General features: G+C 36.2%; 1 protein-coding gene across 2 annotated transcripts; it reads left to right on the top strand.

Moving 5' to 3' along the window:
* The first annotated feature begins 9,482 nt into the window (after positions 1-9,482).
* LOC132626983 (receptor homology region, transmembrane domain- and RING domain-containing protein 2-like) lies at positions 9,483-21,826 on the top strand. Of its 2 annotated transcripts, XM_060342016.1 has the most exons (4): positions 9,484-9,973; positions 10,501-10,731; positions 17,224-17,628; positions 20,718-21,826. In XM_060342016.1, the coding sequence occupies exons 1-4, from the start codon at positions 9,847-9,849 to the stop codon at positions 21,287-21,289; spliced, it is 1,335 nt and encodes a 444-aa protein (XP_060197999.1). In that variant the 5' UTR covers positions 9,484-9,846; the 3' UTR covers positions 21,290-21,826. The 2 variants fall into 2 exon arrangements, with proteins under 2 accessions (XP_060198000.1, XP_060197999.1); XM_060342017.1 differs by lacking the exon at positions 10,501-10,731 and having other exon boundaries at positions 9,483-9,973.
* Positions 21,827-22,261: the final 435 nt, after the last annotated feature.

The raw sequence follows: 22,261 nt of genomic DNA, 5'->3' as shown, positions 1-22,261 counted from the left end.
AGAATGTTGCAGCATTGTTAATTTTCCCTGATAAAAGACTAAAGAGTAGAGTTTGACCAAAAGACATAAATCTACTTGTCTTTATTAGATCAAAATTTTCTGTGAATAGCTAAGAAATTCTTTGAATAACAGCTAGAGAGCAATTGAAAGTCTTGTTTTTAAACCCACGGGAAGAGGTGTATATCTTAATGAAAAACTGCATTGGACTTCCTGTCACACTTTTGAATCTTGTAAAAAGTATGAATCTTATCTTAAGAACCCGAGAGAACGAATAACAAGGCAGGCTAAAAATCAACCCCCAGCCAAGGCAGGCTAGAATAATGCAAAGCGCATATCATTAGACCAGTTGTTAACGAAGTCTTTTAAGTTGAAAAAACCAGTTAGAAAATGCTTGAGTTGAATGTTCGCAAACTCGAATGTGCCAATACGATTCTTGAAATCTCACATGCACACATCCAACGTAAAATGGAGTCAACTGGAAGTCGAAGGATTACTTCTAGGGGTTGAGGATAGTGCTATCGGTCTCCATCATAGTAGTCAAAGTTTTGAGAAAGAAGAACTGGTGTGGCGGTTTGAAGAACTTGACAAGTGTTATATATTTTCATATATTAAGAAAAAAAAAATACTTAAAACATGATTATTGGTGATATTACACTTTTGTAATGAGGTATAAAACTTATCAACTAAACTGTTCTCAAAAGCCGTTCTTGCATTGATTTGAATGTATACACAATTTTAAATTCAACAGCTTAATTTTGTGAAGATAGACGATTGATAAAGAGTTACTGCAATGTTCCATGTTCTTTCAGGGAACTTTATAAAGAACTTGACAGGTATAATATGTTACTCCCTCCGTCTCATATTACTTATCCACTTTCTTTTTTTAAAAGTCAAACTATATAAATTTTGTTCAACATTTTGAGATATTTTTTTTTCACCATATTAATATGAGAAGAATTGAAACTTGTAGTACTTTTCGTGTAGTTTTTGAATATTTAAATTTATAATTTTAAGATATTGAATTAATCTAATCAAATTTAGCTTTGAAGTTTAGTCAACTCGACTCTCGAAAAGAGAAACAGGACAACTAATATGGGACAGAGGGAGTAGATAGTGCTGAGAATGCTTTGAAATAATGAATTTTATTAAGTACATTTATATTTTTTTTAAATTTTCAAAGTGGTTTATGAATTTGATAGTGGATATTATGCATGTTGGCAAATACAACATGATATGTTATTCTTGTCTGGAATCTTTTTTTTACTCTTGCTATATGTCCATGCCTCTGTACATCAACAACATTTGTTTTAATTGAAAAGTCAATTGGAAAATGGTTACTGCTATAGCCACCCTATAAAAATCCCTTTCCCCATGTTTGTGTATGATTTTCCACTTGATTACCAAAAACTTTACATTAATTATCTGTTAATACGATTATTCGTCAATGCTCTTCAGCGACGTTCATCATTTGATCCAGGAAAATCAATAAGAATCTCTCTTTTGTTATTTTTCTTATTATTAACTAATTGATTATTCATTTCTTTAATTCAATTATTTCTCTTTATTCTCATTATCAAAGGATAATATAGTTGAGATCCTTTGACCTTGTTGAAACAAATTGAATTGGTTGATGTAATAACTAAACGTTAGACTAAATTAAACACTTGGTCCCCTCATCCAACATGGTAGAGGTTCCGTAGCATACACATGTGTGTGGGCTCGCACACACTTATATTTTAGGGCATTTTACATAAATAGAAAACATTTGGGGGTAATCAAGCTGCATAGCTAATGTTTCAATATTTACGTTCTGTAGCAAATCAGCCCAGCTCTCACATGTGTATTCAATTTTTATTTTTATTTTTGCTTTATTCATGAATACAATAATTTTTTTCCAACTGTATTCATAAATTGACTGAATTCATGAATACAACGAGTAAAAATTGAATACATATACACCAATAATTGCTGTATTCGTTTTTTTTTCGCTGTATTCATTTTTTTTTCCGCTGTATTCATGAATACAGCTAATTTTTTTTCTTTTTTCACTGTATTCATGAAATGATTATCTGTATTCATAAGCGGGCTCATTGTATTCATGAATATGGGGAGTAAAACTGAAATACATGACAACATAGATACTCCAAAATTTAACAAATACACCCTAAAAAATGAATACAATCTAAAATATTAACAAAAAAATCTTAGGGTGGATTCAGATCCGGTGAGCAGATTTGACGAGATCTAATAATCATTTCAAATCCGGTGAGCAGATCTCTTTTTTGGCTTCCATCTTGAATTTGAGGCTCTTTGCTTCAGATCTGGTGGATTCAGTGGAAGCAGCCGGCGTTTTCGCCGGAGAATAGCAACAGCATTTTTCGCCTGAGCAGTGGGGAGAAGAGGATGGCATTTTCGCCGGAGAAGATGCACGGCATTTTCGCCAGAGCAATGGAAAAAAGGGCACGACATTTTGGCATTTTCGCCGGAAAAGATGCATGGCATTTTCGCCGGAGCAGTGGAAAAAAGGGCACGACATTTTGGCCAGAGCTCTAGCGGCGGTGGTGGCCAACGGCGGAGCAATGGGGAGAAGATGGGGGAGAGAAATGGGAGGGATGGGTTGGAAGTGAATAGTGGGATGAGTATTCTATTTTGTGTGTGTGTGTATATATATATATATATATATATATATATATATATATATATATATATATATAGTTACTAAATGATATTAATACACAAATGTTTGCTATAAGAAGTAATTAAGTTAAACTATAGCTACGAAATATCAATACCCATTATATGTTTGTTATATCATGTAGTTATCCCTATTTACTTTACTACTATATAGAAAGGTAGGTTTGGGGCACTTTTTCGTCATCCGTTTGTGGGCCAAAAACAAAATTGTGGGCTCACATATTTTAAACAACTACAAATATTTTTTTAAAAAATTGTGGGCCCCTATTAAACACCAACCGTAATAAAAAAAAAAAAAAAAGAAGAAAAAAAAGTGGAACCCACCACATCCAAACTGACGGAAAAAAAAAATGGATCCCATATTAACAAAATCAAGCAATATTAAAAAAAAAAAGTGAATCCCATATTAAAAAAAACAAACAATATTAAAAAAAAAAGTGCTTAGAAAATCAAACAATTAAATCAATAATGATGGATTCATTGCCACATGCGTATCAACCCATTAGAGGGAGCAAATGAAATTATTGTACAACAACATACTTAAAATACAAAAATGCTTAGAAAATCAAACAATTAAATCAATAATGATGGATTTATTGTCACATGTGTATCAACCCATTAGTGGGAGAAAATGAAATTATTGTACAGCAACATACTTAAAATACTTATATATTAAATCCCTTTTCCAATTTTTGAAAAAAAAAATTGTGGGCCCATATAGCCGGATGGATTCATTGTCACATGCTTATTAACCCATTAGAGGGAGCAAATGGAATTATTGTACAGCAACATACTTAAAATATAAAAGTGCTTAGAAAATCAAACAATTAATTCGATAATGATGGATTTATTGCCACACGTGTATCAACCCATTAGTTGGAGCAAATGAAATTATTGTACAACATAATTAAAATACTTTTAAAAAAAAGTGTGGTCCCCATATTAAACACCAACCAATACTAAAAAATTAAAAAAAAACACCAACCAATTAAGCATTTGAAAAAAAGTGTGGTCCCCATATTAAACACCAACCAATATTAAAAAATAAAAAAAAACACCAACCAATATTTAAAAAAAAAAAAAGTAAACAAAGTGGAACCCACCATCTCCAAACTCACGGGGAAAAAAAAAGGTGGACTCCATATTAACAAAATCAAGCAATATATATATATATATATATATATATATATATATATATATATATATATATATATATATATATAAAAGTGAATCACATATTAAAAAAACAAACAATGTCAAAAAAAAAAAAAAGTGCAGACTTTGTATTCGTAGCAAACACTAATATAATAAAGTTTTAGATTCGGAGCACAAACTACAATGTTATATTAATTGTGTTTTGAACATAGTATCCATATTGACAAAATCAAGCAATATAAAAAAAAAAGTGAATACCATATTAAAAAAACAAAAACAGCGTAAAAAAAAAAGTGCACACTTTGTATTCATAACAAACACTAATATAATAAAGTTTTAGATACGGAACACGAACTATAATGTTATATTAATCGTGTTTTAAACATAGTGTGTGTATATATATATATATATATATATATATATATATATATATATATATTATATGCATAAAAATAGTGCAAACTAATAATGTCCAAAAGGATGGGCCCTATACTAAACAACACCAAGCAATATAAAAAAAATTAAAAAAAAAACTATATAAAACATGGGTTTAGACCCATGCTTCGTCGTCCGTTGTCCCTTTAAAAAAAAGGGGGTGGGCCCCATACTAAATAACACCGAGCAATAAAAAAAAATTGAACTCACCATCTCCAAACTCATGAGAAAAAAAAAGTGAACCCCATATTATCAAAATCAAGCAATATAAAAAAAAAGTGAAACCCATATTAAAAAAAATATAATGTTAAAAAAAAAGTGCAAACTTTATATTCGTAGCAAACACTAATATAATAAAGTTTTAGATACGGAGCACAAACTACAATGTTATATTAATCGTGTTTTGAACATAGTATATGTATATATATTATATGCATAAAAATAGTACAAACTAATAATGTCCAAAAAAAAGTGCACCCCATAAAGCATGGACCCCATACTAAACGACATCAAGCAATATAAAAAAAAAGTGGATCCCACCATCTCCAAACTCACGGTAAAAAAAAGTGGACCCCATATTAACAAAATCAAGTAATATTAAAAAAAAAAAGTGAACCCCATATTAAAAAAAAAATAATGTAAAAAAAAAGTGCAGACTTTGTATTCATAGTAAACACTAATATAATAAAGTTTTAGATACGAAGTACAAATTATAATATTATATTAATCGTGGTTTGAACATAGTATATGTATATATATATATATATGCATAAAAATAGTGCAAATTAATAATGTTAAAAAAAAAAGTGCACCCCCTATTAAAAAATCAAACAATATTCATGTAATTTCCAATATATCTCATTAAGTCAATAATGATGAATTCATTACCACGTACGTGTCAATCTATGAAATTGCTTTTCTTCAAAAGGTTAAGTAGTCAAACCATATAGTTTTTTTTTTTTTTTTTTTATATTAGCCTGAGATCTACTCTAGATATTAAACTGTTGTATTTGCTATTCCGCCATGTCATTTATTTTTTATGTTTACTAAAATAAATATACTTAAAATATTTATATTTTAAAATAAGATAGAATTTAATTACTTTTTTATTCTTACTCTAATAAATGTAAAAAGAAATTAATGTCGTAAAAAAATATACCAAATGCAGATCAAATAATGAATAAGGTAAATTAGTCAAATTATAATTCTAATCGACGTTTTCTTAAAAAATCATGCAAAATACAACATGACAAGTAAAATGAGCTAAACCGAGAATATTTATCAAGAATTAAAAAATAGTATTTCTTCGTTTAAATAAAAAATCAATTTCTTCTTTTTTTCGTTTTAAACATGTAAAATTAATTTAATAATTTGAATTAGAATTTTTCAAATCAAAATTTGATAAAAAATAATAAGTATTTTACACCTTTAAATTAATCGAATTAAAATTGAAAGTATCAACTGATGCTTAATTATTGCTATTGTTTTATCTCAAAGAGAAGAAAATAGTTTCCTTTTAAACAAGTCTTCTCTTTTAAAAAATATTAATAAATTTGCCGATTTTGTGTTCATAGTAAACATTAATATAATAAAATTTTAGATATGGATCACAAACTACAATGTTATATTAATCGCGTTTTGAATATATATATATATATATATATATATATATATATATATATATATATATATATATATATATATTAAAAAATAACTACATATATATAAATGCACTATAATCTAAAGTGTTGGCCCGTGCGCAGCACTGTCCTAGTATAATCTGCTAAATGATCGATTAGTTTTGCCTTACTTGTTTCCACATGCAGGTCTTACATAAAACCCAGCTTGACATTCCTTTCCCATTGTAATCATAATCCCAAATGAAAAAGAAAATAAAAGCATTCAAGAGAACGGCTTAATAATTAATGAAGTGAGTTGATAATCATTAAGTCTCGGATTCATATCTTAATAAAGATAAAAATACTAAATAATTTCTTTCTCTTTGTACGCGCAAGCCGGTTTCGAGACACCACACACTGCCGTTATAAAAAAAAAATTGATGGACAACCTAAATAAACTAATACAATCCAAATCAAATGTCAAATCAAATGTAATTCTAACTTGTACATTTAAATGGGCCCAATATATCAACTTGCACCAAAAATCCTTTATTTTGTCGTTCTTTTACTTGAAGACTCATTACGTCTTAATCATAAACTCAGAATGATCAAAGCAAACCGTGTGAAGTGTGACCCACCCCCAAGTTACCCCTTCTCCCTACCACCCCCCACGCACCCTTCACAACAACTTGTTAAACAATGAATGACAACTGCGTTGTACAAATAAGTTATTTTATTAACTAGAAGGACAGTTCTGATTAGATTAATCCAGTAGCCTCTAGGAGGTGAAAGATAATTATGGATATTTCAACATTATTTTAAGCCAAAAGTTTTTTTTTAAATCACAGTTTCATCCATTATAGATACTACTTGTTCTCTATGTTTATTGGATACTATCTTAAAATGACCAAAATAGCCTTACTAAATGTTGAAGAATATATTCACTTTGACAAGGGATGCTTCGCTTGAGCTACTTTTAAGTGTCCAAGTTTGATTTACCGTTTAAACTGGAAATATTATGTACAATTTGAAAAATTATCAATTTCATATTATTTTGTTGTGAAAGATCCTAGGTTAATTCTATAACAACAGAAATATTTAAGTTTTGACGTTTCTAAGCAACAACATTGATTACTTAAATCATCCTTGTTGGTAAATTATTTGTAATGTACATCACGGGTGATTGGTAAAACTACATTTGAGAAGGCTCAATGCTTCAATTGAGATGATAAATTACTATAATATCATGGTAAAACATAAGTTATTTATTCAAATCTTGTCGCATTTATATTAATCCATAATATCCCAACGATACGTTTAACAAAATACTTCTAGACATTTATAGAGAAACCTCATTCATGCTCAATTTGGCTTGAAGATATAACTTAGTTAATCTTCCTTTTTACTTGAAAAGTCCAAATTAAATAATTTTTACCTTGCCTGATGACTAGTTTATGCATTTTTTATTTGAGATAATTCAAAATTGTTCATTCTATTGATAAAAAAAAAAATGAATGCCCCAAAGTTTTGATATACCCATACTAATTTTTTGTGTAATTTTTGAGGACACACAAAAAGCAATAACAAATCTAGTCGTTAATATTAATTAAAAAACTATACCTATAATTTTTATGAGTAAAAAAGAATTTGAATCATTTTGGAGATTTCCTGTATGTATTTTACCTATCTCGACTGTATTTTATTTTAAGACGAGGAGGACAAGCCGAAGAATAGGAAGACATATAAGATGGCGAAGTAGGAAGTGAAGCTTGCAGCTATGTCGACTAAAATGGCATTTTCAAGAACTTGTATGAAGAGCTCGAGGGCAAAGACGGAGATAAGGAGTTGGATAGGTTCGTTAAGGCGAGAGAGAGGAGGGCCCCATGACCTGGGTCAAGCGAAGTGCATCAAGGACGAGAATAGATAAGTATTGATAGAAAAGGCACACATTAAACAGAGATGGTAGACGTATTTTCATAAGCTCTTCAATGAAGAGGAGGACAAGGATATTGTGCTAGGGGGATAGAGCATTCCAAGGGTCGTAGGGATTTCAGATATTGTAGTTGCATAACGTCTCTGGAGGTTAAGGGGGTAATTCGTAGGATGGGGAGAGAAAGAGCGTTCGGGCCAGACAAGATCCTGGTGAAATTTGGAAGAACGCATGTGAAGTAGGTATGGAGTGGCTAACTAGGTTATTTAACGTTTAGGACGGCTAGAATGCATGAGGAGCGGTGATTGAGTACAATAATTTTAGAATAAGGGTGACACTCAAAATTGTAACAGCTATAGGGATATCGAACTATTAAGCTACACTATGGAAGTTTGGGAAAGGGTGGTAAAAATGAGGATCATTAGGGGTGTGTCTATTTTCGAGAACCAATTCAGATTCATGTCGGGGTGCTCAACTACAGAAGTCATTCATCTTGTAAGTATATTGTTTGGAATAGTATAGGGATAGGAAGAGAGACTTATACATGGTGTTCAATGACCTAGAAAAAACATACGATAAAGTTCTTAGGGAGGTTCTACGGAGATGTTTGGAGTCTACAGTTGTACCTATGACTTACGTCAAGGCAATTAAGGACAAGTATATCGAGCCAAAACCCATTATCCGCAATGCATGAATCATCAGAAGTGGCACAAAAAATATTCTCATCATTGAGGCCATACAAATTAAACATTCTAGAAGCTTCTAAAGACCGGTGCAATCCTGACCGTATTGAAATGGTTACTGAGACACAACATGGAAAAGTAATAATGTTAAGAAACGAGGTCTAAGAACGAAGAAGGGGTAGAGTGTAAGGAAAGTGGAGGTGACTCAGAACACTTTTCGGTCATGATGAGGTTGCACCATGGATCAAGCTTTAGCCCATTTCTATTTGTTTAGTGATGGATACATTGACACAGCATGTTCAAGGAAAGATATTGTAGTGTATGTTATTCACATAAGACATAGTACTGATCGACGAGATGCACGGTGGATTTAATAATAGTCTGAAAGTTGGGAGACAGATCCTAGAATCTAAAGGTTTCAGGTTAAGCAGGACTAAAATAGTACTCATGAGTGGAAGTTCAGTGACGTACGCATGAAACGGCGGTGGAGGTGAAGATCGTTACACAAGTCATACCCAAGAAGAGAAAGTTTCAAGTATCTGGGGTCTATAATTCAAAGTAATAAGGAAATTGATGATGATGTCGCACATCGTATTGAAGTGGGGTGGTTGAAATGGAGGTTTGTGATAATAATGTGTCACCAAAGCGTAAAGGTAAGTTCTATCGAGCGGTGATTAGACCTCTATTGTTGCATGTAGCAGAGTGCTCGCCAGTCAAGAACACACATGTTCAGAAGATGAAAGTAGCAGAGATGAGGATGTTCACATTTAAAGGACCAAAATTGTTCAATGCATACTTAATGAGGGATTATTTTGAAACCACCCTCAAATTAAAGGACCATTTTGGTCATATCCTCACTTATTTCTGTTCTTGTTTTTTTTTAGCTTGATATGAGATAATCATCACAGAACAGTGAGCCCACCATGTAGACATCTATATAAATAGCAACTTTTTAGCGTTCTTCCCTTCTTGAAATGTATTTAGACACGAAAAATTCACAAATCCTTCTAAAAAGTTCTCTTTTTTTCTCCTCACCAAACAGGGAAAAAGAAAAAAAAAAGGAACCAAAATTATTCACAATTTAATGTTTCGTTTATACTTGGTAGAGAATGGAAGCTGATGTTTCTATTCTTTCAACAAAGTAACAGTTTCCATTTGTGGAGTTTTCTTGAAGATTAGCTCAAAGTGTGGTGTGGGGTTTTCTTGAAAATTAACTAACAGGGTTGTGTGGGGTTTTTGAGATTTGAGATGGTGAATTGATACTTTCTTTTTTGGTGGGCTTTGGGTTCCTTTTTATCTTGATAATTGACAAAAAGGGTGTTTATTAGAGATGATGAATTTGTGGGTGTTTTGTTACTTGAGTGTTGTTTGTGTTTTGAGTTGTAGAGCACTTGGTAATGTGGTTTTGGTAGGAAAGAATGTAACTTTATCGTTTGAAGACATTGAAGCTAATTTTGGTGAGTTTAAATCTTACTTTTGCTTTACTCTGCTCTTATTGTTTTGTGTTTAATATTGATTGTTGTTCTTGTTGGTATTATGTTGTATAATGGAATGGTTTGGGAGTGATATTGAATGGAAATTGGAAGGTAAGTTTGTTTAAATTTTTAGTGTTTTTAGTAGCATATGAATTTTGTTCTTTTAATTTAAGTTCACCTGCCTTCTGTTTCATGGTAAAGTAGGATCTTATTTTCAGTCTACTATTTGGGAATTTGGAGTTGTCAATACCTTATTGTAGTTTGGTTTCACAATTTGGGTAATGATAAATAGTTACTTCCAGTTTGATTTTTATTTTATGGAAGTTATATGTAGGTAAGTAAGAAACTGTGAGTGGAGAATAATTTGGTTCTTGATAATTTAATGCTGGTACTGTTGCTTTTTCCATTGAAAACTTAAGTCTTTTTTTGAAAAACTTCTTTTTGGAATGTTGTTTACTTTCTTTGATGTTGTTGTATATTGTACTAAATGAATCTCTTTGTAATATTAGCTCCTTCAGTAAGGGGATCAGGCAAATGCGGGACACTGTATGTGGCGGAGCCTTTAGATGCCTGCTCGACCTTGACTAAAAAGGTTGAACCAGTTAAAAATAGCACCCATGATCTATTCTTGCTGATAGTAAGGGGTGGATGTAGTTTCGAAGATAAAGTCAGACGAGCCCAGGCCGCAGGTTTCAAGGCAGCCATTATCTACAACGATGAATACGGTGAACTAGTTGCAAGTAATGACCTCTTCCACTTTAAATTATTGATTTAGTGCATTCTGAGATTACAACTTTTTAAAACTCTTTAGTTCCGGGTTTCAGAATGAAGGTTGAAGTGGTCTTACTTGATACTTAGTTATGTAAGTGGCAAGAGGTCATAAAATGGCTGATGGATTTTTGTTAGCGGAATATCACTGAAACTGGTTGATGTCACGTATCCGTCAGCTAATACTCCACTAATCTTGATTTATTGGGGGTAGAAGTAAGGTGGTGTTTTGAAAAGGCACAAAGATTTTACTACTGAGATTTACATAGGACTCACTGCTGACTCCGCAAACATGGTAGAACCAGCTATGTCAAATTAGGCAATCTCATTACCAAAACTGCTTGGCTTTGTTATAAAATGTTTAAACACAAAGGAGGAATTTGATATATGAAGAAGAAATTTTGAAGTTTGAACACCCTTATCAAGTTTCTTGTATGGCTTTTATGTCGGTCTATGGCATCCATACTGTCTCCGTAGAAACTAGTGTTGTCTAAGAACATTATTATGAATATAGATGGATATGGAGTTTTATGAGTAAAAATCATTCCGAACTTCTAGGCCTTAATGATTGTTTAGCTGAAGTCGATTTCGGTTTGAAGCAAATGGAGCATAAACGTTTTCATTTGCTGCACTTTCTTCTTGCATAACAAAGGCATGAATATGTTCAATTAATTGAAGTATTGAAGTTTTTAACAATGGTATCGAAGTATTGAAGTTTTAGCTGAAGTCGATTGGAAACTCTTTCTAACAATCGTATCGAAGTTTGGAAACAAGAAAAGATGACAGGATTTTTTTTTTTTTTTTTTTTTTTTTTTTGTATTTGAAAATTAGTAATTTTGTTGATAAAGAGCAGGAATAAAGTGCAAGCAAATTACAGATCAAATGCAAAAATATGCCACTTCTCTTCTTAGAGGGATCCTATTAGATTTAACAGTTCCTCCGTTTCACTAGTAAAATTCTGTTCACACCAAAATAAAACAAAAGTAGACAGATCACTTTGATCTTTAGGATTGAGATTTCTTTGTCTTCAAAGCACCTCATATTCCTGTCCCTCCAAATGGACCACCAAATACAAGAAGGTATAGTGTATCACCATTCCCTTTGCTACTTGTTCGTGCCCTTGATGTTTCAGCACTTCAACAACGCAGTTGTGTCTCTGGGTATGCACCATTTAAGTCCCACCATGTTAAGGAACAGTTGCCTTAATTTATCAGTTGTGTAGCAGTGTAAAAACAAATGATCTATGCTCTCTGAACTTGATCCTCACAAAAAGCACCTGAAGCACGAGTGGAATCGTCGTTTTTGTATGTTATCTGGATAACAGTTGTATAAATTCCTTTTTATTTTCTCTTGATAAGTGACGGTTGTAAAAGTATGTTTATACGTCATGACTGTTTTCAGCTGAAAACTGTTTAGGTACTGATAACTGGGTGAAAGATGCTTGAGGGAATTGTTAAGAAATAGCACACTTTCACTAACACCGTCTAGTGCTTTTTGCTATCCTGATCTTTTAGATAATGTAATGATCTACTGACATTTTAAGTCCCGGTATTTAATGGTGCAGAAGTAGATAACCTACATGAAAATGTGGTTCTCTACAATCACTACTCAGTCAGAAAGACAAAAAGACATCATAACGCAACAATGTTCTATATGTTTTGGACTTCTGACTATTCATCGAAGTAGCATCCTTTGTTGATATATAAAGAGCTTTTCTAGAAGTTTTTTCTCATGGGGAAGACGGTGTCTTAGAATATGACAACAACAACAACATGCCCAGTGGAATCCCACAATGTGGGGTCTGGAGAGGGTAGAGTGTACGCAGACCTTACCCCCACCTTGAAAGGTAGGGAGGCTATTTCCGAAAGACCCTCGGCTCAAGAGAGAAAACAAGAAAACAAGACAAAAAGTCAGATAGGGACAAGCTTATCAAAAACAATATGAAAACGAGGAATAACAAAGAGCCTGTTTGGATGGGCTTATTCCTATAAGCTGCAAACAGCTTATAAGCTAAAAAAAATAAGTTGGGATAGTGTAACTTATTTTTTTTGGCTTATAAGCTGTTTTCAGCTTATAAGCTGCTTTAGATAAGCTAAGTCAAATGGGCCAAATTATTTTTTTGAGCTTATTTTAAGCACAAAATGACTTTAAGCTGGCCAGCCAAACACTCAAAAAAGCTGAAAACAACTTATAAGCAACTTATAAGGCAATCCAAATAGGCTCAAAAGTGAGAAAGTCATGATAGAACAGTCTGGAAAGAAAGGAGCATTAGCTACCATAGATATATAAGATAATTGAAGTACAAGGCCCAACAAATATAAGCAGAAATCAAATGGCAATAAACGAATGAGCAAAACTACAACTACTAGGATGAAAGGATAAGCAACCTAACCTTTTATCCTAATCTGAGTCCTCCACAACCTCCTATCTAAGGTCATATCCTCGGTAAGCTGAAATTGCGCCATGTTCTGTCTAATCACCTCTCCCCAGTACTTCTTCGGCCTCCCTCTACCTCTCCTGAAACCGTCCAAGGTCAACCTCTCACACTTCCGCACTGGAGCATATGTGTCTCTCCTCTTCACATGTCCAAACCATCTCAGCCTCGCTTCCCGCATCTTGTTCTCCATCGATGACACTCCCACCTTGTCCCGGATATCTTCATTCCTAATTCTATCCCTCCTAGTGTGCCCACACATCCATCGCAGCATTCGCATTTCCGCGACTTTCATCTTCTGAACGTGAGAGTTCTTGACTGGCCAACACTCCGCCCCGTACAATAAAGTCGGTCTAACCACCACTTTGTAGAACTTGCCTTTAAGTTTTGGTGGCACTTTCTTGTCACACAGCACTCCGGAAGCGAGCCTCTATTTCATCCACCCTGCACCAATACGATGTGAGACATCATCGTCGATATCCCCATCTCCCTGTATAATAGACCCAAGATACTTGAAACTTCCTTTCTTTTGGATGGTCTGGGTACCAAGCCTCACTTCCTCGTCAACCTCATGCGGTACGCCACTGAACTTGCACTCCAAGTATTCTGTCTTGGTCCTACTCAATGTAAATCCTTTAGACTCCAACATCTCTCTCCAGCCCTCCAGCTTAGCGTTAACTCCGCTACGAGTCTCGTCAATCAAGACTGTGTCATCCGCGAACAACATACACCAAGGCACCTCACCTTGTATTTGTCGCGTCAATTCATCCATCACCAGGGTGAATAGAAACGGGCTAAAAGCTGATCCCTGATGCAACCCCATTAGAACAGGGAAGTGCTCCGAGTCTTCTCCTACCGTCCTTACCCTGGTCTTGGCTCCATCATACATGTCCTTTATCGCTCTAATGTACACCACAGGTACACCTTTAGCCTCTAAGCATCTCCATAGGACCTCTCTTGGCACTTTGTCGTAAGCTTTTCTAGGTCAATGAATACCATGTGCAAGTCCCTCTTTCGCTCCTTATACTGCTCTACTAATCTCCTTACAATATGAATGACTTCTGTAGTCGAGCGCCCTGGCATGAATCCAAATTGGTTCTCTGAAATAGACACACCTCTCCTCACCCTCATCTCCACCACCCTTTCCCACACTTTCATAGTGTGATTTAGCAGCTTGATACCTCTATAGTTGTTGCAACTTTGAATGTCGCCCTTGTTCTTGTACAGGGGAATCATTGTACTCCACCTCCATTCTTCGGCATCTTCGCTGTCTTGAAAATGACATTAAATAACCCAGTCAGCCACTCCAAGCGTACCCTGCCTGCACTTTTCCAAAATTCCCCAGGAATCTCGTCAGGTCCGGTCACTCTTCCCCTGCGCATCCTACAAACAACTCTCTTAACCTCCTTAACCTTTATACTCCTACAATATCCAAAGTCGCGACGCCTATCAGAGGACTCCAAATCTCCCAACACAATGTCTCTGTCCCCGTTTTCGTTCAAGAGTTTGTGAAAGTATGACTGTCATCTCTGTCTAATGTGAGTTTCCTCTACCAACACTTTGCCATCCTCGTCCTTGATGTACTTCACTTGATCCAGATCGCGTGCCTTCCTCTCTCTTGCCTTGGCAAGCCTGAACAACTTCTTATCCCCACCTCTGCCCTCTAGTTCTGCATACAGGCGTTCAAAGGCTGCCGTTTTTGCCGTCGAAACTGCCAACTTTGCCTCCTTTTCCCGCCATCTTATACTTTTCCCGGTTCATCCGCTTCTCTTCATCATCCTTGCTGCCTACCAACTTCACATACTCCTGCTTCTTTGCTTCCACCTTCCTTTGGACTTCTCCATTCCACCACCAATCCCCTCGGTGCCCACCACGACGGCCTCTTGAGACCCGCAATACCTCTCTAGCTGCTTCCTTAATACAACTAGCCGTCCTATCCCACATACTGCTTGCATCCCCCCTACTATCCCACGCTCCCATAGCCAACTTCTCCCCCATCTCTAGGGCACTAGATAAAGTCAAACTCCTCCACCTAATCCTCGGTCGGTCATCCATGACCCTCTTCTTCTTCTTCCTCTTTATCTCCAAATCCATCACCAATAGCTTATGTTGGTCGTAAGATTCTCACTCGGAATGACCTTGCAGTCCTTACAGAGGCCTTTATCATCTTTTCTAAGGAGCAAAAAGTCTATCTGCGTTGCAGCTACCGAGCTACGGAAGGTTACCAAGTGCTCCTCCTTCTTCGGAAAACTCGAGTTGGCTACCACCAATCCAAAAGCCTTTGCGAAATCCAGGAGTGAGACTCCTCCACCGTTCTTGTCCTCGAAGTCAAATCCTTCATGCACATCGTCATAACCCCTCGAAACAGACCCAATGTGCCCATTGAAATCTCCTCCTATGAATAACTTCTCAGTAGGCGGTATACTTACCACCAATTCGTCTAAGTCCTCCCAAAAGCGCCTTTTTTCTTCCTCGTCCAAACCCGCTTGTGGCGCATAAGCACTAATAATGTTCAAGTTGAACCCTCCAACGACCAACTTAATCGCCATCATCCTGTCATTGATCCTCCTAACCTCTACCACCTGATCTCTAAGCTCACTATCTACTAAGATCCCTACCCCATTCCTATACCTCGACCTACTCGAGAACCAAAGCTTGTACCTGTCCACATCCTTAGCTTTAGGTTTTACCCATTTAGTCTCTTGAACACAAGCAATATTAATCCTCCTCTTCTTAAGAATCTTAACTAACTCTATGGACTTCCCCGATAAAGTCCCAATATTCCAAGACCCTACTCTCAACCTAGAAGCTCCCTCCACCCCTTAGCCCCCCATCCCTAGCCCCCGTCCCCAACCGAGAACATGACCCCAGTCTACCATCCCTCACCAAAGCCACTAAAGCAAATATACGCTAGTCAAAGGTTAATCTAAGACAAGCAAAGGATCAATACTAAAGTACAAGTTAGCAAGAGTCTATAGGCAGTGAAATAGATATTCAATTAGGCGGAGCAGGCAAAATTTATAAGGCTAAAAGACAGGGAATGGGCTACTGGAGGTACCGACTCCAAGTAAGTAGAACCTGTTCCCCGCCGGAAAGTACTGTTCCCTTGCCGGAATCACTGTTCACCGCCAGGAACTGCCTGAAAACTTGAGTACCTGTGCAGAAACTGGCCGGAAACCTACTGGTGAAGGGTTTCCGGTCGCAGGGTAGAGGAGGAAGGAAAAGGGAAAAAAAAAAGGGAGGGAAGAAAGAAAGAAAAGAGAAGAGAGGAGAGAGATCTGGCCGGCCGGAAAAACGTACTACCGGTGGTGGTTGTCGTCGTCGCTGGTGGGGGTGGCCTGGTGGGGGTGGGGTGGAGTGGGGGGGTGGGGTAGCTGATCTTACCGTTGTGAGGGGAAGGTGAGAGAGTGGAGACAGCTGTCAGTAGCCAATAAAGAAAATCCACCAAACACGAAAACGACTCGAACCTGTCTTAGAATATAACTGACTTGAAAATGAGATTCAAACTCAAGTGTTATTCGCAGGGTTTTTCACCTATTCTTGTTATAAGTGGAAACCATCTTCTCGTTAAAAAAGTAGCTTAAAAAATTTTCAAGTCAGCTTGCTCATTTTATAGCAATCTCAAACAAACTAGTCTTATTTTGCTGGCAAGTGTTTGATTTGTTAGCATTACATATACATCTTCTTGGCCTGGTTTTATCCTCCAGTTTCTCAATGTAATGCATCAGAAATTTTCATGCTCGAGAACTGAGGAACTAGGAGACAACAACAACAACATACCCAGTATAATCCCACCAGGTGGGGTCTGGAGAGGGTAGAGTGTATGCAGACTTGTGAGGGCAGAGAGGTTGTTTCCGATAGACCCCCGGCTCCTTTGCCCTGTGAGAGAGAGGAAAAAAAAAAAGAGAGAGAGAACCAACAGACTGTCTGAAAGAAGCAAAAACAACTTTCATCTCTTGCTTCATTTTGCGTAAGTTTTTAGAACTGTGAATTTTGAACATCCAAGTGTTTAACCAGTCACATGGTACAGTGGCAGGAAACTCTGCTGGTGTGAAGATACCCGCAGTGTTTGTGTCTAGAGCTTCAGGAGAAAGACTGACAAAGTATGCTGGTGCTATTGATGTTGAAGTATGGATAATCCCAAGTTTTGAAAACTCTGCCTGGTCCATCATGGCTATATCATTCATTTCGTTACTTGCTATGTCAGCAGTGCTTGCTACCTGCTTCTTTGTCCGTAGACATCGGATACGAAGAGAACGGCCTCGGGCCTCACGTGTTCGTGAATTTCATGGAATGAGTAGTCGTTTGGTGAAAGCTATGCCAAGCTTGATATTTACATCAGTTTTGGAGGATAATTGTACATCAGTAACATGTGCTATCTGTCTTGAAGACTATAGTGTGGGAGACAAGCTTAGAATTCTTCCTTGCCGGCACAGTAAGTTTTTCTCTCTTCCTGAGCTTATTATGATTTCCAGTGTGTTCATATATACAGGTTCTGTTTGGCACTTAGATAAAAGCAATGAATGCATGTTTCCTTCTGGGAGAAGCTCATTCTTTTTTAATTTTCGCTTGGGAAGGTTCCCTGTCTTTGTTTTTCGAGTTACATCCTGGTGATTGAGTTCTATCTTCTGATTGGTTTCTAGAATTGCTTAAAATAGCTGATATCAGGGTTGGTGATGTGCACTATTAGTAGTTTTCAGGTTTATTACATTTTTTGGGACTTTCTCAGGGAATTTAAAAGTGGTTCTTCTGATTTCCCCTTCATCTACAACTTATGGCCAAGGGCAACCTCATCTCAGGCAGCATGATGGATGTTGTGTTCCTAGGTCTTGGCAACGGCTAAATTTGCTTAAAGAATGTTTACACTTTCTGGACGAAAAACGCTCTATTAGCCAATAACCATTATTGTTACTTGCCAATTGCCATGCCCCTCTATCAGGGAAAAACACTGATGTAATTCCTATAACATGCATGCATCTTTGCAAATATACAACTTTACATCATAACATTTGCTTAAAAGAATAAGTAAATATTATTCTACCAGAACTTTTGAAGGGGAGCCTTGAGCAACGGTAAAGTTGTTTCCGTGTGACCTATAGGTCACGGGTGCAAGCCGTGGAAGCAGTCACTAATGCTTGCATCAGGGTAGTCTATGTACATCACACCCCTTGGGGTGCGGCCCTTCCCCTGATCCTGCTAATGCGGGATGCTTTGTGCACCGGGCTGCCCTGCCATAACTTTTGTATTGAAGGTATCGTATATGTTTCAGCATATCCACTCTGACTTTGGACTTTTTGAAATCTATGTGGATCTGGATGAATGTTGTTTTTGGAGTAGATATTCAGATCTGTAGCATTGTTGAGGAGTGAATTGGAATTAATGTTGTCAAAGAGATAGAAACCTTAGTCTAAAACCCTTGCATAAATCCTGCTCTGATACCTTAGTGAAAATATTGTAGAAGTCGTCACCTGAGTTAATTTCTTCAGGAGGGACCAGAAGTTCCTAAGCTGGCCATTTCAGAGTCCGTAGCTAAGACAGCCAAGAGAAATTTACTTCAAGGGCATATCTTGGCTATTGCTGCTGAGTTTTGGTACACTTGCTGCGGTTGATTACTGTCAGCTGTCTCTGGTCAACCCTAAGCGTTTTGGCTTTCATGTTTTATTGCAGATGTATAATTGTTTTTTGAGTGGTAAAGTAGGTGTTGTATTGATGTAAAAATGAACAACATAAAAGAGAATGTTGTTTAAGGGTACATCCGTTAGAGTAGGGACATTACCGAGAATGAAGTGAACTGAGGAAGTCCAACATGGCATCCGGCTTTAACAATTTTTCCCTAGTCATGTTGCACCCAAAAAATAAAACAAAGGATATACACTTATTTGCAGATGTGCAATTATTTATTTTGGAGTTGCTCTGTCTTAGCTATGGTGTTGAAATTTAGTGTGAGGTCTTCTACTTTTTTGGTATACTTGTATACGAGTTTGTTTTCTGCGCTTTGTTAATAAATTTTTATTACTTGATGGAAAAATGGTGTTGAAATTTAGTCACCCAAACATCACTAGGTGTAGCACTCCAATATAAGCAGTTTCATCCATCACAACATGCATTTTCCTATCAGCTGTTTTACATTTTCTGAAGCATCGTTTGATTGCGATGTGATTGCTCCATCACTTAAAATGCCGAAGTGATTCGAAGTGAGGGTAATTACTTCCGATGGGTGAAGTAATGCAATTCCTGAGAAATATGAGTTGCAAAGCAATCCGAGCAAGCCTTCCCTTCTTACATCTGACTCTCTTAGTTGCGCTTCGGTGTCCACTTCATTGTCTGGTTTACTGTAACTCTTCTGCTATTGCCTGTATTTCTCTACTTCTCTTGATTCGGTTTTTTTCTTTTCAGTTTTGTTCTTCAATGCTCTTGCTTTTTGGTTCCTGTTCTGCCTCTCTCTGCTAGTCTCTCAGGCTGTCCATGAATCTTTTTCTCCCTTTTCTGTTGTTTTATTTCATTTTTTATTCTCCAGTTGTTGATTACTGCTTTTTAGGAAATTATAAAAGGAATGAGATTTGCAAGTTGCAACTAAAGCTGATTATTAGAACAGCTACGGGAACAATGGTGAAATTGGTTTTCAAATCATTTTTATGACTGATTAGTTGAAAATTGAAAATCAATGTTGCAATTGAAATTGTATTAAGTTAGCTTGTTAAAATTACGTTTAGTTCAATTACATTTGATGAAATTAACTGTTACTCCCTCCACTCTGATTTATGTGACATAGTTTGATTCGATATTGAGCTTAAAGAAAACAGACTTTTGGAACTTACGGTCTTATACTTGCATTGGCATGTGGCTGTAAAAGCATGTTATTAAGGGTAAAATGGAAAAGTTAAAGTTAAATTGTTTAAAATATAGAAAGGTGTAGTTCTTTTTTGAACGAACTAATAAGGAAATTGTGTCATATAAAACAGAACATGTAGATTATTTTTATAAATTTGATATTGAGGTTGGTAATGTTGATTGAAATTTTATAATTATGTAGGAGTATGTTTTGTGAATAATGCATTTTGCATCGAAGAAACACGCATGATGTTTTTCGCTCTAAAACTTCTAGGAGTCTTGTTGCTCTATTGCACTTTGCACTTTTAAAAATATCGAGCAAGTTTCAATAATTATATTCTGGATCCATATCTATGAACATTAGTTTTGCAATAATCATTGTGAAGATGCTAGAAGAACCTGATATCAATGCTGTTGCTACCAACCCTTTGGTATCATTTATATTTCCAAGGTTCTAGACAGCGAACTGTGGTAAATTCTCAAGCTATAGTTAAAGTGTGATCGGAATATTACCCTTGTCACTGCTGCTATATCTCACTGTGAATTTGCAAAATTTGGTATATCTAGGGGATTTAGTTTTTAGTCAATATGAAAACTTTTCCCGACCTGGGCAGTAATTTGTTGATAATGCCATATCCTGTGTGTTCTCATCAGATTTCTTCTCTAAGGTATCTCCTCGGAATTTTTTTGCAGAATTTCATGCTATGTGCGTTGACGCTTGGCTTACATCATGGAGAACGTTTTGCCCTGTCTGTAAACGTGATGCAAGAACTAGCAATGGTGATCCACCAGCATCAGAATCTACACCATTGCTTTCTTCTAGTCTAGCTTCTATATCGTCGTTGTCATCCCTAAGATCGTCATTAGCTCCATCATCAGCAATACAAATAGGTCCAAGAGCATCCCGATCCCCTTCAGTTTCTCGTCCTCAATCAATCTCTAGTACTCCTTATAACCGCCAGTCGCTTCAGTCATACCATCAGTCCCCTGATCTTTCTATTAGCCGCAGTTCACTTGACCTTCAAAATGCGTCTTCCCAGAGATCTCATGCATCTTATTTGATATCCCCTCACTCATTGGGCTACCCTTGTTTATCTCCTCTTAATTCAAGATACATGTCCCCATATATTCCTAGTCCAGGAAATGCCTCATCGAGTTACATTGGCTCCTCAAGTCGGCATCCCAACCCACTGCGTCATAGTGAGTCGACCACTAGCTTTTCGCCATTTGCTTCAGCTCAGTCTCTTCCGGGATGTGAGTCATGATCTGTTAACAAGGATCAGTGCAACAGCTCTGGCACATGGGCAGACGGAGGAATATGACAGGAAGCCCTGGATTTGTACATTACTGTGTGACAATTCTGTTATAGATTTGATTTCTGTTTTTTGAGGTTTTTACTTCCTTCTTTTTTTCTTTTTTTGAGGTTTTTTAAGAGTGTACACACGCAAAGCGATGGGTGTTCATGCTGTATGCAGTAGCCCCCTTTTACATATCCTTCTTGTTTTTTGTTTTGCTTTGTTTGGGTGCTATTGATGTTCTTAGCAGGTCTCCATTGCTTGATGGTTTAGGTCTTTTAGTTGAAACCTTTCGCTTAGATAGTTGAGCTTGTATGTACATATAGATAAATGACAGAGAGATGACTAGAGCTGGTATTTTGAATGTTTGAGCAGGATACTTTTGTTAGGTCATTAATTCAGGCTATTGGGTCATTTGTAACCACAGCATGAACATTTAATGTTTCACAATAAGGACGATGGCTCAGTCCCGAATCAATTAGAATTGGTTATACAATCTTCATTTGATCATGTTTTCTTATTTAAATTGATGTGCCCATAAATAAAAGCGTAGCAAGAACAATAAAGCGTGTTGTGTAAAAGGGAGGAACATGGTCTTACGAAGAGAAATAATTATGTGATGTAGGTTTTTGGTATTCCAAGTTCAAAATGTTTTCATTTGTCATGACGTTTGGCCAGTGATTTCTGTTTATTTGGCCCATATCAATCTCGGGTTGAAGGTTTTCATCTTTCTTCTCAATTTGGATACAAGTTCGTCACCAAGACTGCCAATTTTCAACCCAAACCCATTACTGATTTACAAGGAAAATGTAAAATTAGTAGTGTCAAATTGGTCTGGCTTGTAGTGTCGATTTCATCATGTCTCTAACACATTTCCAGCATCACATTAGTAAATACATTTTTTAATTCTAGAGCTGAAAACATGTGTTGGTCAAACTGCAC

The sequence above is a fragment of the Lycium barbarum genome, chromosome 2, assembly GCF_019175385.1.
Source record: "Lycium barbarum isolate Lr01 chromosome 2, ASM1917538v2, whole genome shotgun sequence".
NCBI lineage: Eukaryota > Viridiplantae > Streptophyta > Magnoliopsida > Solanales > Solanaceae > Lycium > Lycium barbarum.
Note: the sequence above shows the minus strand (reverse complement) of the source record. Positions and strands in the feature narration are given on the sequence as shown.

Excerpts from the sequence above, each read along its gene's own strand:
- LOC132626983 (XM_060342016.1), top strand. The coding sequence starts at position 9,847 with ATGATGAATTTGTGGGTGTTTTGTTACTTGAGTGTTGTTTGTGTTTTG. Across the intron at positions 9,974-10,500 it reads AGACATTGAAGCTAATTTTG|CTCCTTCAGTAAGGGGATCA; the intron begins GTGAGTTTAAAT and ends TTGTAATATTAG. Across the intron at positions 10,732-17,223 it reads ATACGGTGAACTAGTTGCAA|TGGCAGGAAACTCTGCTGGT; the intron begins GTAATGACCTCT and ends CACATGGTACAG.